Source organism: Choloepus didactylus, chromosome 16 (assembly GCF_015220235.1).
Source record: "Choloepus didactylus isolate mChoDid1 chromosome 16, mChoDid1.pri, whole genome shotgun sequence".
Lineage (NCBI taxonomy): Eukaryota > Metazoa > Chordata > Mammalia > Pilosa > Megalonychidae > Choloepus > Choloepus didactylus.
This window is the reverse complement of record NC_051322.1, coordinates 71465877-71483424: the sequence shown is the minus strand read 5'-3', so window position 1 is coordinate 71483424 and position 17548 is coordinate 71465877. Positions and strand designations below refer to the sequence as shown.

Below are 17548 nucleotides of genomic sequence, written 5' to 3'. Positions count from 1 at the left end.
GTTCAGTCTTTTGTGCTTCCACCTCAATGACTGGCACCCATATACAAGTACTGAAGTATGTGCACAGGGGTTACCCTGCTCCCTCCAAAACAGGGTCAGAGACCAACAATGGGTGCACAAGCTGGCTCCACACTGCACCAGGGAGGGGGCTGAAGAGGGACCAGCAAGGGCACCATTTTTACTGCTACCATTTTACTGCTACCATTTTTACTGCTACATTTTCTAGATTTGGCAATCACCCATTGTGCCAGTTTGAATGTACTGTGTCCCCACAAATGCCATTATCTTTGACACAGTCTTGTGTGGGCAGGAAACATATTGGTGTTGATTGGGTTGAAGACTTTTGATTGGATGTTTCCATGGAGATGTGATCACTCAACTGTGGGCAAGATCTTTCATTGGATAATTTCCATGGAAGTGTGGCCCCGCCCATTCAGCATGGGCCTTGGTTAGTTTACTGGAGCACTATATAAGCTCAGATAGAAGAAGCGAGCTTGCTACAGTCAAAAGGGACACTTTGAAGAATGTACAGAAGCTGAGAGAGTAGCTGCAGATGAGAGAGAGTTTGAAGACAGCCGTTGAAAGCAGACTTTTGCTATAGAGAAGCTAAGAGAGGACAAACACCCCAAGAGCAACTAAGAGTGACATTTTTTAGGAACTGCAGCCGAGAGAGGAAGGTCTAGGGAGAAAGCCATTTTGAACCCAGAACTTTGGAGCAGACACCAGCCACGTGCCTTCCCAGCTAAGAGAGGTTTTCTGGACACCATTGGCCATTCTCCGGGGAAGGTACCTGGACGCTTTGTGGCCTTAAGACTGTAACTTTGTAACCAAATAAATCCCCTTTATAAAAGCTGATCCATTTCTGGTATTTTGCATTCTGGCAGCATTAGCAAACTAGAACACCCAGTTACTACTTTCTGGAATTTTGAGGAAACAGCTCTGCTAGTTTTTGTTAGGTGTTCAAAGATTCTATGGAGGAACAGCACCCTGGAGTATCTTTCCCCACCATCTTGACTGACCCAAAGTCTTCTTTTTTATTAATTTTGCAAAATGTGACCATCTGTCCCAGCATTTTAGAATTCAGTATTTCGCTCACCTCACAAATATCATAAAATCATTCATTCTTAAATAATTTGTAAAAGCATGTTTAAGTCAGAAAACTATAATTATTACCTCTATCCAACTAAATAAGCCATCTTTAAAGCAATCCTAAAAAGGTGATCTTTAGAAATGATTTTGATACCTAACATACTCAATTTGAACCTGATTCTAGAGGCCAAGGAAATTACTCAACTCCAACAAGCCTTGTATGAAATTAACCGATTCTTATCACATAAATGTCAAATTAGAAATACGTGGACTAAATTCAAATATGATAAGAATTGCAATGAGGTAGAAAAATTAAGATTTCCAGAAAGCAAAAAATACAACATTATATGGTCATTACATTCAGTAATGAAATAATTAGAAAAGAAAATCAAACAAGAGAACACCTCAAGTATTAATTATGTATTAAATATACAGCTCTAATATTTATTAAGAGTCATGAAAATAAATTTCCATCTTTTTGGAATGGCTTTTTTCCTAGTTAACAAGAGCACCCCTGGGATAGAAAACCATTAAGGAGCCATTAACCAATTCCTCGGACTCCTTAGGAAACTTCAGAGGATGAATCCAGCAAAGCAAAGAGCTATATTCAGGGTAGGGTGTTTGGATATGGCGAGTAGAGTGGCTCCGGCACTTAGAAGGACAAAAGGAAGAGAAGCAAAACAGCACTTGTTTAGCCTTCTATTTTCTCAGCACTACACTGGTTGCTTGACTTAAATTATTTCATTTACTCTCTAGTAGTGAGATACATGTTATTTTTGCTATTTTTAGATGGAAAAACTGAAACTGAGAGAAGCTAACAGCTTCAGCTTGTCTTCAGTCTTCTAACGAGGAGCTAAGCAAAGGTCTGAAACCTGGCCTGATTAACCCTAAAGCCCACTGTCTTCCCCTCGCATCCCTCAAACTTCCTGGAAAAGTCACCGGAAGCCTGTGGAGAAAAGGAGAGGACAGGGAAGAGCATAAAGGAGCAGGTCATTCTTGTAAGGCAAAGAGGGGATGTGGGAAGATCCCAAACAATCTTCTGGCACTTTACATTTTTGCACAGTATTGACTCTGATGGAAACCCCAGAACTTACCATCTACACCCACTGAGAGGCACCATGCCTTTCACAACACAGCCAAAAGTCAAATAAATGCACATCTATCACTCTTTCTAGAGGAAAATGTTGAAAACAAACCAAAACATATGTTCATTATGGACTTATTAATTCAAGACACAATATCAACAAGACATAAAAATCATGGGGCAAAAGAATGGATGTGTTTAGACCAAAAATGCAATTTAATTATTTTTGCTATAATTACACACACATGAATAAGTGAACAATTCATGTGAACAACTAATAGTTTATTTTTAGAATGGGAATTCACTCAGCACCTTCATGCTGCAGTCCCCCCAAGTGGAATGAAAGGGGGTACATTATCTAGTGACGAACAGAGGCCACAAAATTCAGGTCCAATAGAATTGAGATGACATGAAGCATTTTTATTAAGAATTGAGAAGGAATGCACTTATTGGAAGGTATAAACGGTTATAGTTAGAAAATTTCAAAATAAGATTAAAATTTTTTTTTCAAATTCCCTTGGGCAATAGCCATAAAAGAAACCTAGAATGCAATAATGCAAAAAATGAAGAAGAGATATGAATCAACAAAAAAATCAGACACGAATTTACTTTGACATTGGAGTAACAAAAACCAGTTCTATTTTTAAGAGGGCAAAGTCTGGGCACATCAGGAAACAGAAAGTCTTGGATTACTGTTATTTTGGTGAATTCTGGGAAATATATATAGATCTCATGGGGAAGGTAGAAAAATCAGTCAAAATCAGAGAAGAGCAAAAAAGTGATTAAATGAAATGAAATCAACAGACTATTTAAAACCACACTTCAAACATGTTTTGTTTAAGAAAATTCATTATATGTACATTCAAATGTATAAAACATTAAAGTGTAGCATGTGCTGCCAAGATATTGGAAACAAGATGTATTTAAATGGCATTCCCCTCCCTACCTCCTTGGGAGAACAGCACTACATTTAAAAGGTAGTTCCCAGGTCTAGATCAAATATGCAATCTGAGTATGGAGATTTTGGAATAAATAACCTATTTAAGATAAGGTAAGATGATATCTGAGATTTGTTCCCTAGTTAGTAGCAGAATTAAGAAGACATACTTATTCTAAAAGTAATTGCTCAAAATATTCTGAAATCAATTTAGGAAATGCTTCTAGGTTCTGTGCCACTTCCCTTTAAATAACCTTGATGTTGGGAAACTGTTGTACTTTGGGGCGAAGGTGGTGGTTAATGGTTGAAAACGGCCAAAAGTCACCATCTGCTGAGTCTGGTGAATGGGGTTGTCAGGCAGTGCCACCACGGGTCAGAGAAGCAAAGTGACTGCAAGGTGACGAAACAGCAAACAGGATGATGCTTTGTAGCACAAATGATGATGCTTTGAAAATGATTGCTAAACAGGTTTGTGATTCTGAATTGAAAAAAAAAAGAAATCCTAGGCAGCTGAGGTATCTGGAAAATGGTGGCCCACAAGAAGGAAACCTCATTTACGGCAGTCTTCCTTCCCATGACCTTGTGATCTGACCTCCAGTCCTCTCTGCTGACTCAAGATGAGCGGCCACAGGCTGTGTGCTGTTGCAACTTCAGATATCATGGGCAAGGGGTTGCCAGCCTGGCTCTAGCTAAGAATGCTTCATTGCTCACCAGCTAGACCAACTTTAGGACACAAGGCCACCAGGAGGAGAAGGTGGGGAGAGGGAGAAGATGAAGGAGCCTGGAAATGCTGGAAGCCTGCAACCGCAGAGCTGGTGCTGGGATTGCTGAAAGCAAGGGAGGAGATGTGAGGACCATCCATTGTGACTCTACATGGACACACCTGAGGTTGACGCTGCAGCTCCCCATTTCTTTTTATGGATAATAGAATTGTCCAGCTAAGGTTTCATGGGGTGTACGATGGCATCAAATGGTTACACTTGGTAACAAAATGTAGTATTTTATTCAAACTCTTCTTTTCTGAGTTAAATTTTGTTTATATATAGTTCTACTTCCTTGCATGGTTGTATAGCTTCAATTAATAATGGTCATGGTTTGGTTTTCTTCACAGGCATGTGTGATCTTAAATTATGGGTTGTAGCGCTCCATATTTCTGCAAAGCTACACACAACCATGTCAAAGCTGAATCTGAGCATGCATTTCTTGTTCTTATTCATGCTATCACTGGTGACGGGACAGTGTGTGTGAATGTATATTGTATTATATTGTATTGTGCTGTATTGTGCTGTATTGTATTGTACTGCTCGGTACTGTACTGAATTGTCTTGTTTTGTACACAAGTGAGGGAAAATCACAGAAATGTTAGGATTACAAACCCAAAACTGGAATGTCTCTCTTGCAACACCAACTGTTCTGAAAAATCCACAATCATATATCTAGAATGATACTTTATTTTTATTTTAGACTAAGAAAAAGGTTCAAAAATTGATTCTGGTGATGAACGCACAAATGTATGATGGTGCTGTGAATAATTGATTGCACACTGTGGATGACTGTATTTTTAAAAAAAGTAAATGAACAATGGGGGAGGGGAATGGGATGTATTGAATGCTCTTTTTTATTTTAATCTTCATTGTACTTTTTGGATAATGAAAATGTTCAAAGTTTAACTGTGGAGATAAGTGCACAACTATGTGACAATACCGTGAACTGATTGTACACTTTGAATGATTGTATGTTATGTGATTATATCTCAATAAAATTGCATAAAACAATAACAAAAAAATCTAGCATGATAAAAATTGTCTTCCTTGCCAGTCCCTACACTTTCTTTGAGGGCATGTCTGAAACACTGTCAGTATGGTGGTTATTAAGAGGTCCAAACAATTTAGATGGATAAATTCTGGTGTGTTGGCTAAAAAGTAGTGCTGTTTAATCACACCTTCTAGAATTGAAATTAAAAAGTGTGCAGAAATATTACTCTGAGAAGCATGGAATCTTTACCATGAAGGTATCTGTTAGCCTCAAACACCACATTTTACAGACGATGTAATTGAGGAACAGAGAGTTCCCGTGATTGGCAAAGTCACACAGTTTGTTACTAACAGGATCGACACTTTGCTCATGGGACCTTCAGACCAGGGCTCTTTCGAAAACATTCTCTGCCTAGCATACACATCCATGTGGCAATGCCCAAACGCACAGGGAAGGCAGAAGGAGGGGAGAATGGTAACAGCTGGCATTACTTGATCAACATGAGTTAATTCTGCACATTAATTCTGTAATTAATTTCCCTGGAGCCTTGGTTCAAACTATCAGCTTGTTAAGGGACTGAATTCTTCTTCCTTTTCTGCCCTGTGGCCAAAAGTGCTGAACTGGTAGATCTGACCACAGGAAAAAAGAAACAGATCGATTTGTGTGGTTCCAGGAAAGATGAAAACATTTTAAAAAATAATATGCACTTCAAGGATGAGGCCCCAGTCAAGCTTTAGCACTGTCAAACGAGCTTTATTCTTGAGGCCGAGAAAATAAAAGGTATTAACTGACATACTGGTACAATTCACATTTACGAAATCTCAGAGGGTGCAATGAATGTTCTGAAGCTTATAGTCAAAGGGGTAAAAAGCCATAGCTGGAAGAAGCTAGGCCTACCTCGGTTTTCAGACTTCTGAGATATTCACTAGAAAAACTTTAATTGATGAATTATGCAATTAATCAACTCTCAAGTATTTCTCCAGCACTCCTGGAGTATGAAAGCCTCTTTCTGGGTAGCTGAAGCAGAACGAGCAGATGCAGTCTCTGCAGTTAGAGAAAACTACAATTCAAAAAAAAAAAAATCTTTAAAAATATCTACTATACATTCGACATTAAATTTCATGCTGGGGATGTCAAGAAGAATTATGCAGTGTCCGTCAACTTGCAGATTTTATAACATGGAAGGGAAGAGAAAAAGATCCTATCACTAAGTACAAAACAGTCCTCCACTTAAAAGCAGGTAGAGCCCCAAAGCTTCCTTGGCAATTGACTGGGACTCTAAATATTCTGCCCATGGAAATCAGGTTGTGCTTGACAAGCAGAGTCTCAAGCTGGTGGATACATTTTATTCCATTAACAATAATGCCTGAGTTCTGAGTCTGGAACTACTAACAGCTAATACTTAGTGAGTATCTACCAGCATCAGGTGCCACTCCAAGCCCTTTACAGCTTCTGTCATCTAAGCCTTGCAACTACCCTCTGAGCCAGATACTGTTATGATCAATTCATTTTACAGATGAGAAAAATAAGAACAGAGAGGTTAAACAATTTGATCAATGTCACACAGCTAGAATGATGTAGCCATGACCTGTGTCCAAACAATCCAGCTTTAGAGAAGGACTCTCAATCAAGATAGTGTATTTCCCCTTGGATGTCAGAAACATATAATGCAAATTAAAGGAAAAGGAGGAAGAGACAGAATTTTTGTTACCTGCTTATAGAGTTAGCCCTAGGAAAAATGTTCTATTTTAATCCTGGAAAGTACCAAAATGTCTTAAAAAAATAATCCCTGGGCATCTAGATTTACACTCACCAGTTAACAACTATCTCTCCCCATTTGATTAAAATGCCACTCCATCTCAACTAGGTGATAGGAAGAAAATCAGCTAACTGATTTATTTATTTATACTAATATACTGATTTATTTATTTATTTATTTATACTAATATACAGATGACAAATAGGTACTTCATCTTCCCACAGACATTTACACTTTAAATGAAGAGATATGTTAACTGGAAGAAACAGGGTGGGAAAAGTAAAATGAAAATCTTCAAGCATATGATGTAAGAGATTTTATCTATTTTAAAATTGGAGGCACTGCAAGGAAATTAAAATCTCATATCACAGGGGCTTTCTAATAATAATTGCTTGCTATGTGTAAGGCACCCGGCATTTTATCATTTCAGTCTCAACCTATGAAAGAGGTCCCATTCATATTCTAAATTACAGGAAACTGAGGCTTTGAGAAGCTACTTCTCCAGTATCACACAGCTACTAAGTGGTGCCACCAGGTTTTGAAGTAAGATTGACCTTGCAATCCATTTTCTTAACCATTGTTTATACCTCCTAAGACCTACGGCAAAATGAAGCATCCTTTGAAGGTGACTTCAAGATAAGAACAGCCTTGTCTAAAGAGAACACCCCAAAAACCGCATGGGATACGACATACAGTAAGGAAGTGAGTCAAGTCTTCATTGACAGTCCCAAATTCTTAGACCCTTATGAGATGTTCTTATTGAGAAAGACCCCAGTGCACTTCAAACCATGCTACCCACCTGGAAGAGGCTACTGTACAACAGATGACACATTTGGTTACCTTCCTCTATCTGCAGGAGGTGTAGACAGAGAGGTGTACGCCAACATCCATTCTTCTTTGTCACACAGCAACAGAACCACCCATTTTTAGCTGAGCACATTACCAGCAGAATAAAGATGTCATTCTCCAGCTTCCCTTGTGGGTAGAAACTATTATTAAATTCAGGCCAATGAGATGTGAGCAGAAGTGATTCATGCAATTGCCAGGCTATGCCCTTCAAGGGCTGGAAAAGGAAGGAACACACTGCTTGCATTTGCTTCCTCAATCCCCCAGCTTGGATGCAGACGTGGGAACAAGCTACCTTGAACCATGGGATGAAGGCAGCACCTCAGGGATAACAGAGCAACAGAAGAGGGGACCGCACACCTGGGGAATCTCACGGAGCAAAGTTACCACCCACTCCAGATCGCCTACATCTTGACCATTATATGTGAGAGAAATAATGTTCATTCTTAGCTAATCCTTGTATTGAAAAGATGACTCGGTAAGAACAGAACTATCTCTGCTTGGAACTGGCTGAAAGGGAGGAAACACTTTGGTCTATCGACTGGAGAAAAGATACCTGCTATGCGGGCAAACCGTGCATTTAAGGGGGGAACAACGAACAAACTGACAGCAACAAGCTGTTGTCGGGCAACAACGGTTTTCCTGATTTGACTGAGGTTAAGACTGGAATGAGACTCATCAATGAGAGACTCCCCCAGGAGCCTTTACCTGCAGAATAGATTATAGAGGGCTTTGTGCGGTAGAAGGCACATCTGGCTCAGCCCACGGAAAAGATGGGAGGAGACCAAGATGGGGGCTTGAGGTTCTCCATGCTGCAGAATAACAGGCTGTGAGCCCAAGGCAACATAGCTGTTGACGCAGATGAAACAGCAAGGGCAAACCTGGAGGATCATCTGTGACAGGGCATTCGATTTGGACAGTGACACCAACAGATCACTGAGCATGCGCCAGTTAAGGAGCAAGGGGGAGGCGTCTGCTGACCTCAGCAGGGAGGGCTCTAGGAGAAGACGAGATGCTTGATGTTCACCAAATCGAGCCCAAAGGTGGGTGGTGGTGGTGGTGGTGGTAGTGGTAGTGCAGTTGGGTTGGGAAAAATTCAAGAGGGAACCACTGGAGTTTGGAAGACAGAATAAATAACTCCCCAAGAGAGCAAAATCTTCACCCCCAGATACTGGTGAAATTGCAACAGAGAACGTCAAAGTAAGTAGTTATTAGCAGAAGGAACCATGTGGATACAACAAATCCATTCTGTTTTATAAGATGTATTTAAATTTTGTCAATTCATAAACAAGAAAAGTTTATAAAAATCCATCCTAAGTATCCTAGTTTAATGCAGAATTCTGCTTACCAGTGCACAAAAAAAGGATTCAAAAGCAGCAGGTAACATACTAATCAGAAGACTTCACCATTCTATACAACAAAACAAGGTAGACAGAAAATGTTGTGTATTCTGCCATGGACATTGAAAACATCTTTTTAAACAGCAATTATTATGTATAGTTTACAAAAAAAGAAGCTATCACAAAATAGGAAAAAATGCAAAATTGTATGTTATCTGTCTTAAATTTTAAAAATAATTTAGTTAAATGCACTTTACCATTTAGGTAATTATTTGAGAGTTCAAAAAATTATAAAATTTATGTATATACATTTATACATAATACATTTATATATTTATATATATTTTATATATATGTTTATATATATATACACACACACACACATATATGTGTGTGTCTAATGTGCTATCTGCACAGGTATTTAGTATGTGGATTCAAGTCTCCTCACCTTCTGGATCTTCTCATGCTCTAGAAGGATCTAAAAGGTCATATACAGACTCCTATGAATGTGATGTTACAACAAGTTTACACCCAAGTGCTTTCAAACTTTTTCCAATGCAGCTTTGTGTTTGGCCTGCATTCAATGAGACACTTGCTTTATTTTGTTTACCCGATTCCATGTCCTCAAAACAACTGTGTAAATCTACATTTATAGAATTGAATGTTTTACATTATACACATTGGACCATCATATTATTCTTAAGCAACTGTTCTTAAAAGTCCAGGTGCACTTATGCTGTTTTATGCTCTCCTGAATATCTGTGGAAGAAATTATAATGTAATACATAGTGTTATGATGAAGTCTCATGTACAATTAACTTAGTAACCTAAGACCCCAAAAGAAAAATGCCCACGTGAACAACAAAATACAAAAATGATAGCATAGTGTCAGAAAGACAAAAGCCAACACTGTCACTATAGTTCTAGGGAAAGCATACTAATCAGAAGAGTGTGTCTGCAGATATGTAGAATATTGGGTGAAACTGGTGAGAAAAAACCTGATGGCAAAAGGTTCTCCTCCCCGCTGCAGTGCAAGCAGACATGAGCGCACACATGCAGACTCATATATGTCAACTTTCAATTGCATAATTTGGCTCTAGAAAGTTACTAATTGAATCCACTGCTTTAAGTTCAGTTTCCTCATGATCCACTTACTACCTGTTAGTCTGTTAATTCTGCTGATCTCTATTAAGACATTATAGAATATTATAATGTCTGTTAATTCTGCTGATTTCTATTAAAATATTACAGAATATTAAGACATTCACCAAGCATTCTCACTCTTCTACCCATCTTTCTAAGCTTAGTAATAATGTCTCCCCATTTATAGTACCTATTGTGTGCATACTATCCCACAAGCACCCAAGGAAGGAGGTACCGATATCTCCATTTTACAGAAAGAAAAAAACACCTCAACAATATCACACATGAAGCGCAGAGCCAGGATTTTAATGGACATCTCTTTAATTGCAAAGTCACAACATCATCCTTCTCCCAAAGGCAAAGTCCAAAGTGTTCTACTTGTATCTGCCTATGGAAATGTGCATGCTGCCTGTATAGCAACATGCACATTTACAAACTACAGAACGCACACACAGCTCCAGCTTCTACAGCTTCAGGAACAAAATGATCATTGCCTATCTTAGCTTATGAAATATTTTACTTAAGAATTAAATCATAAATTTCTAAGCTTTTCCACTATTACTTTTTTTCCCTCTTTGCAAGTGATAAATAGTATCTACCTATATAAGGGTAAAAAGGTGTGACAGAGAAGAAAGTTTCTTGTAAGGCTTTAAATGAATCTTTGAACAGCTGAAACTTCTGCTGAAGCTAAAGCAGCAGCCATAGGGGAAGGCAGTAAATGCTGATTAAGTTAATAACTTTTGTTCGTAATTCTTGGGTATGAAATGTGATTGCAAAATGAGTTAGCTACATCGAGAAAAATCATATTATGCTGACTTCACTCATTACTCCTTTTTAAATTTCTTTCACAGGAAAAAAGGAAAAGAAATCTTAAGTAAGAGTCTAAAGTCAATGGCAGTTCATTTTTAACATCTATCATTGGGTGAAAAGGCCAGAGCGTTCCTGTGCAGAAAATTTCCAACATCCATGTTAAAGAAATGGGTGTAAAGGAGAACTGTGTAAGCTTCTGCAAAGGCTTGGCTTTGAAGGCTGCCTTGCCCAGATATAAAAATAGACGGCTAAAATGCAAAATCGATTCTAACAGCAAACAGATCATGGCACTCTACAGGCCCAAGATACCAGGGAAACCTGAATATTTGATTTAGCAGCACCATGGGAATATGCAGGACTGAAAACTCTCCAGTAACCTTGAAAATCACCACTTCTTGTAGAACGGATTCAAGTTTTCCAAACAGGGCCCGTCCACCCAGCCCCCATTGTCCCTATAAATAGATGAGAGAGGTGGTTAACCACAAGAACCTGGGGTGTCTTTCTTAAGCAGCAGCCAACGTGTGTTGGGGTTCAGTTGTCCATCTGATCTTCCCCGGAAGTCTTGCTCTCCTCCAGCCAAGGAAGAGGGGTCCAAGTCCCTGCTTTCCCCTAGGTCAGGCTGTTGTCAAGGGTCGGGGGGAAGCAACAGTTTCCAGATCCCAGATTGAGCTGGCGCCCACCAGCTCCCTGTGCAGAACCACTGGCTGAGATAAACCATCCCCACGCATTCCCGCCGGCATACACCCACAGCCGGCTTAACCTCTCTGCACCTTTTAGATGTGGGGGGATGCACATGGAAAGGGAAGGGGGCTGAAAATCCCCCGAGGCAGACTTGAGATGTCCCGGAGGCAGCAAGACTAGGGTTATCTCCGCACAGCTTGAACCTGCGCTCCTTCCAGTTAAGTTCCGGGCGCGGGGCCCCGTGCAGGGTCCCGGGGCGCCCAGCCTCCCCTCGGACCCCGCCTGCTGGCCGGCGAGAGCAGCCCAGGGTTCCTCGCCGCGCCGCGGGAGAGCAAGCGGGGCCGCCTCGGGCCCCCCTTCTGGGGACAGGAGGCCCCTCCTCTGCCCACGCGCCCCCTGGCAGCCCTGAGACCCCTCGGGGCTGCCGGGCTCAGCAGTTCCGCTAATGGGGTTTGCGGTAAAGACCCCACTGAAGTGTGGGCAAGATCTGGCTCCCCACCCACCGCTGCGGGCATCTTGGGCGCAGGCGGGCATGTCCGGAAAGAGCTAGAACTTGACGCGCGGCGGTGGGCCCTCGGGGTAGGGGCTAATTCCTACTGTCGTTTAATTTTACTGGTTGTGCCAGGCACAGAGATGACTAGGGAGCCGAATTCTCCCACCATCCCGCGGGAAGGGAGGGAAGAGGAGACCATGGGAAGGGGCCTGAACGGGGCTATCGGGAGGGGAAGAAAGGGGCTAAGGACACAGAGCTCCTCCCAGGACCCCTCGCCATTACCGCTGACAACAGCAAACCCAGACGCTCATACTAGAAGCCCCCTGGTAGGAAATGTGCCAACACACTGGGGAAGGGGGGGGGCACTTAAGCCACCGAAATGACCCCGGGCCACACTAGGGCCTGTGCAAAACGCTCAGAAGACGTACGCACTGCTTTCCAAAAACCTTTCTTGCCTTTCCAATTTAGACAAACTGGACAGCCAACAGGTTCCCATCAGCGTTATGGAAGCTGTGCTCCTCAGGTCCACGTGGGAGTAAGAAGGACAAAGCGCTGCCAAGTGGCCCTGTCTCGAACCTCAAGTGCCCAGGAAAGGTCTACACCCCCAGGTAAGGTCTACACCCCCAGGTGTGCCCCTCCCGGCCCGGGGGGCTGCCCGGACTGTGTTCATTCTGAGATCCTCCTGGTGCCCCACAGAGGTTGTATGCGATGATATGGCCCAGACACCTCACACACGAAACGCCTTAAAAACCCTAAGCTAAAAATGCTCCCGGGAGCCGAGATCTGCCTGCACGAAATACGCTAGAGCCCCCTTTCGATTCCCTGCACAGATATAAACAGCACGCGAGTAGTCCTGAGTCGCAGACCTCTGGTAAAACGCGTATTGATGGCCTTTTCGGCGACGGCCGGCCATCCTCCTTGTAAATGCAACTGCTACCTGGTAGAAAGCGCTCTGTTCTCCAGCTCGGTTGGGGAGGCGCTGTGGGTCAGTCTGATGATGGGGGTCAATGCCACATTCACTGTCTACGAGAGGAGTTCGGCTTCAGGCTCAGAAAGGCTCGCACTGCAAGAATACGGCTGTGGCCTTGGACCTGCCACCTCGTTCCTTTGCCGCCGTGCCGGCCTTGCGGAAATAATGAAGCGCCGACGCGGCTCCCGCTGGCCGTCCCTTAGGCCTCTCCGGCCCCGACCCAGGCCCCAGCCCCGCTCGCTAACCCGCTATCTGCAAAGGGTCTGACCAGGTCTTGGCCACAGCCGTAGCCTCAACATCTGGGACCTAGTAGGCGCTTTTGTCAGGTCAAAGAAAGTGAGAAACATCAAGGCACCCCTTCCCTGAGCTCACTCCCCCCTCCTTTTCCCATTGGAAGAGTGTGAGCCGTTCTGTTCCTCAGTCGCAGTGGGTGTGATCCAGGGTGCGGGGAGATAACCTCGGTGCTCAGTGAAGCACTGCGAGCTGTTTGTCCGGGGACACCGGGAGTGGGGGCCGGTCCGATTCTGTACCCTGTCTGGGGCGGGAGGGTGTCTACAGCCGTCTTCCAACAGCTTTGCATCCTTTGTGCACAAATCCGTATCCCACGAAAGAAGTTCCACGTGTTTAAATTCAATACCTGTGTTCTCCAGCACACAGCGAGCTAGCCGGCTGGGGACAGACTGTTCGCGACCACGCGCCCCGAGGGCTGCAGGAAAGCAGGCGAGGAGCCCGGGACGGCGCGCGTCGACGCCACCGGGACCGGGACAGCAGCGCGGCTTCCAAAGCTGGTCCCGGAACAGTAGCGCCCTGACCTGCCCGGAAGCCCCAAGGGCAGCCCACGTCCCCGGCCTCCCCAATAAGCCCGCCAGCCGAGCACACTCACCTACTGCCAGGCAGAGGGGCAGCAGCAGCCTGAAGACCAGCCCGCACACCACCTCCGAGGCCATCGCGTCGGTGCGGCGAGTTCGAGGTTCCTGGGGTCCGGGCGCCCGCCCGTGCCCGCCTAGGGCCTGCTGCGGGCGGGGACTCTGAGCCGCCCGGGCATCGTCCGCTCCCGGCCCGAGGGCGCGCGATCACACGCAGGTCCTGGCAATCCCGGCTGGTCAAGAATTGTACAATCCCCCGGCGCTTTCCTTCCGAGGTGGCGGGACCCGGAGGGCCGTGGGGAGGGTGGTGGGGCAGGCGGGCGGGGGCGGATGCCCGGCTGGTCCCGGGGACGTGGTGCCGCGGCGGCACTCTCAGAGGAGCAGGGCGCACTACCCCGCGCGCCCCGGCGGCCCCGGCAGCTCCCCGCACACCTCGCCCTCGTCGCGGCTCTCGGAGCTGCCGGCGCCTGGTAGCAAGGCCCGAACGGTGGCTGCGCTCAGCCTTGGCGCCCCCCGGCCTGGGGCCGCAGAGACGCAGCGGGGAGCAGCCGTGCGCGCCCCGCCATCCCCGAGCCCCAGGCTCGCGCTCCTGGCTCGCGGGCCCCGCGCCGAGAGGAGCCGTGAGTGTTGGGTGGGCAAGGATCCGAACTAAACTGCCCACCGAGCGATTCGAACTCCAACTCCCTTCTCCACCTCCGCAATAAAAACAGTAAAAGAAAATAAAAGAAAATAAAAGCAACACTAGCGGTCGGGGCGCAGCGCCGCCACCAGGCTCCCGGCCTCGCCCTGCGCCGCGCAGCCGGCTCGGGAGCACTTCTCCACCTTCAATGAAACTTTCTGCGCCCTCGCTCGTGACGGGCGTGCGCACCGGCCAATGGGGCCGCGGCTCCGAGAGCCGGCGCCACGCACGGGGGACGGGCGACGCCCCCAGCCCCAGGGCTCTGGAGCGCTGAGGGAGGCCGCGCCAGAAACTCGCGCGTCCGCACTCCCGCCGCGCTGCCAGGATCTGTATTTCTCACCCTTCGCGGGTCCCCGCCGTCTGTCACACAGCCGGCCCCAACGCAGGCCATGGGGTAACCGAACACCCGAGCAAAATTGCACGGGCGCGGCCCTGGAGGAGCCGAAGCCTTGACAGCCGCTTGGTGGGGCGGTCACCTCTTCTGGGTCCCATGCGGGTTCAGAAGAATGGAGCTGCAATTTATCCAGACCAGGGACCCTGTCCATATTTAAACTTGTGAGCCGTTTCAACTTGGGATGGGCTCTGGGGAGACCCCGGGTATTTCAATGTCATCTCCACTCCTTTGTACATTCACCTTGAACATTTTGGAACTGTCCTTTTCACCTCAAGCCTGTCCCTTGCTTGTCGTTGCTCTGAAAACGAGATTATATTGATGTTGACAACATTGCCCTTTTCTCGTAATAATCTCCCCTTTGCTTGTTATCTAGGCAAGATCTAGAGAACTGTGGTTTCTAGCTTGAAGACCCCAGTGCCTGGGTCTCCCCTTACAGGATCATGTGAATTATCCAAGAGTAGGGGGCGATGTATTCAAGCACTGCCTAGAGCCCTCAACAGCAGGTGGCAGGTATTTTACAGCATGTAGAGAGGACCATTCAGATCCGCCATTGCCATACTATTGAGAGAATTTGACTTCCATCCCACACAGTTATTCTGTGCTTGTATTGGTTGGAAACGATGGAGCTGTTTGCTGATGAAAACTGCCCAAACCTTAATTCTGTATTAGATCTGGATGATCCCTCAGTTCTCCATGTCTTTTTAGACATTTGAACCACAATTGTGGACATCCCGTTTTTTATCACAGAGTAAGTTTGTGGTTTGAGCTCAGATGCCTTCACAGTTTCTCTGAGAATTTCAGATAAACTGCAAACCATTACTTTTTATGAAAACTCAAGAACAGGGAAATCATATAAAGACCCTTTGAAATTTAGGCTCTCTACATGGTTTGCTGCTCTTAAGAACCCTATATATCATCTAAGCCCCAAATGTAGTCCTGAGCCAACATGGGGCTAGAGGGTGCTTAGAGATTTAATTAGCAGCTAACCATCATCGACTGCTACCAAAAAATGTTTCCCCTTTTCTAGAAGTCTGAAGTAAACATGTCATCCATTTTTGCTGTGAGAAATCTCACATTTTGCTCTTCATAGGTCATTCTCTCTTCCTCCTTCCCTCCTTCCCCTGTGTTTTCTCTGAGTTTTTGCATCATGCTTTTTGCAGTTTCTTATATGAATGGTCAAGTTTTCTTCAAAATGTTCAGAGATAGATTGTGGTGATGAACGCATAACTATGTTATCATACTGTGGACAATGGATTGTATACCATGGATGATTGCATGGTGTGTGAATGTATTTCAATAAAACTGAATTTAATAAAAAAAAAATGCCTACATCGGATGTCTAGGTTAGAAACACCAGAATCCCAGCAAACAGCCCATCTTACCAAATAAACATCTTCCTTTCTCTGCCACACTGTACACCAATTTGGCTGGCCAGGCTTTAGAGATTTTAACTTCTATATCCCAGTTCTGAGGCTTCCCAACATAGACGCAAGGGGGAGTGCAATTGTCAAAAAGGCATCTAAGAGAGGGTTCTCTATCCAGGCTGCATAATACAGTCATCTGGGGATTTTTTTTTTTTAATATAAATACTCAGAAACACCCTCCTCTTGCCCCCCACTGCCCACCCAGGATGGCCCCACATCTGTATTTTTGTTACAGTTCTTAGCTGATTCTCAGGTGTGCAGTTCCAAAACAAGCAGTGCTCCTTCCTTTACAAAACAGTGATGCTAAAACACAGTGACCCGCTCTGTACTTGGAATGATGCACAGGCTCCTGACAATATGTTTAAAAAGCAGTGCCATGACCAATAGTTGAGTGTCTGGATTTTAGCCGTGAGCAGTACATTGCTTTGTGCCTGGTGTGGATTTCGGCCCACCTGTTTAGCTTTTCTGCACTGGGTGTGATGCTAGACTGATTGACAAAATCATTCAGAAATGCCTTCTCTGTCCCAAGTGCTCATTTTCTCTACCATGCTCAACATGCAAAAACAGCATTAATGACCCATTTCTGCCCCATGTCATATTTAGCCCTTGGTCATTTATTAGACTCTCAAATATTTTGTTAGCTTCTTTAGAAAGATCTCAGGGGTTGGTAGTGTCCCAAATAGTAACCTTCAAAACAATAGCTCCCACAGAGAATATAATGATTGTCAACGTGCTGTTTTCTTCTTCCAATGAAATCTGCCAAAATCCATTGTTGCCACCAGCATGTGGAAGATATGGCCAACCTCAGTCTTGCATAGCAACATATGCTTTCCTTACACAGTGCACTAATATAATATCTTCAGATAGTTACATTTATATGTTTTCATTTATAATTATCACAAGTGTCAGAAGACACAAGATTTATTTGGAAGTTATTCTAGTTAAAATCCCCAGACTTTGGGCTCTTATACTTGAGAAAACTTGGAGAATGGAAGAATGGAAGGCTTCCTTTGTGCTAATACACTCTGTGGTTGGAAATTATATGTATTCACACACACACATACACAATGTGTGTAAGATGTGTAAGATGTGTCCATTTAATGTTTACAGTAGATGCATTTTCAAGGTCCCCAAGTTCCCAAGACCTAGACAATTTCTATTAATCTGTAGGAGACCTAGTCTTATTATACTTCTGCTAATGATGTTATCCCCCATACCAATTTTTACCACAGCAACCTACAGTGAAAATGCACAAAACTCTCTAAATATTCCCCCACT

The 17548-nt window shown here is 44.3% G+C and overlaps 1 protein-coding gene across 2 annotated transcripts in view; it reads right to left on the bottom strand.

Annotated features, from left to right (window-relative positions):
- PIEZO2 (piezo type mechanosensitive ion channel component 2) overlaps positions 1 to 13995 on the bottom strand; it is a 490353-nt gene extending 476358 nt beyond the window's left edge. For both annotated transcript variants that reach the window (XM_037806169.1, XM_037806170.1), the window contains exon 1: positions 13791 to 13995. In XM_037806169.1, the coding sequence (XP_037662097.1) occupies positions 13791 to 13854 (64 nt within the window). In that variant the 5' untranslated portion in view covers positions 13855 to 13995. The remainder of the gene's footprint in view (positions 1 to 13790) is intronic.
- Positions 13996 to 17548: the final 3553 nt, after the last annotated feature.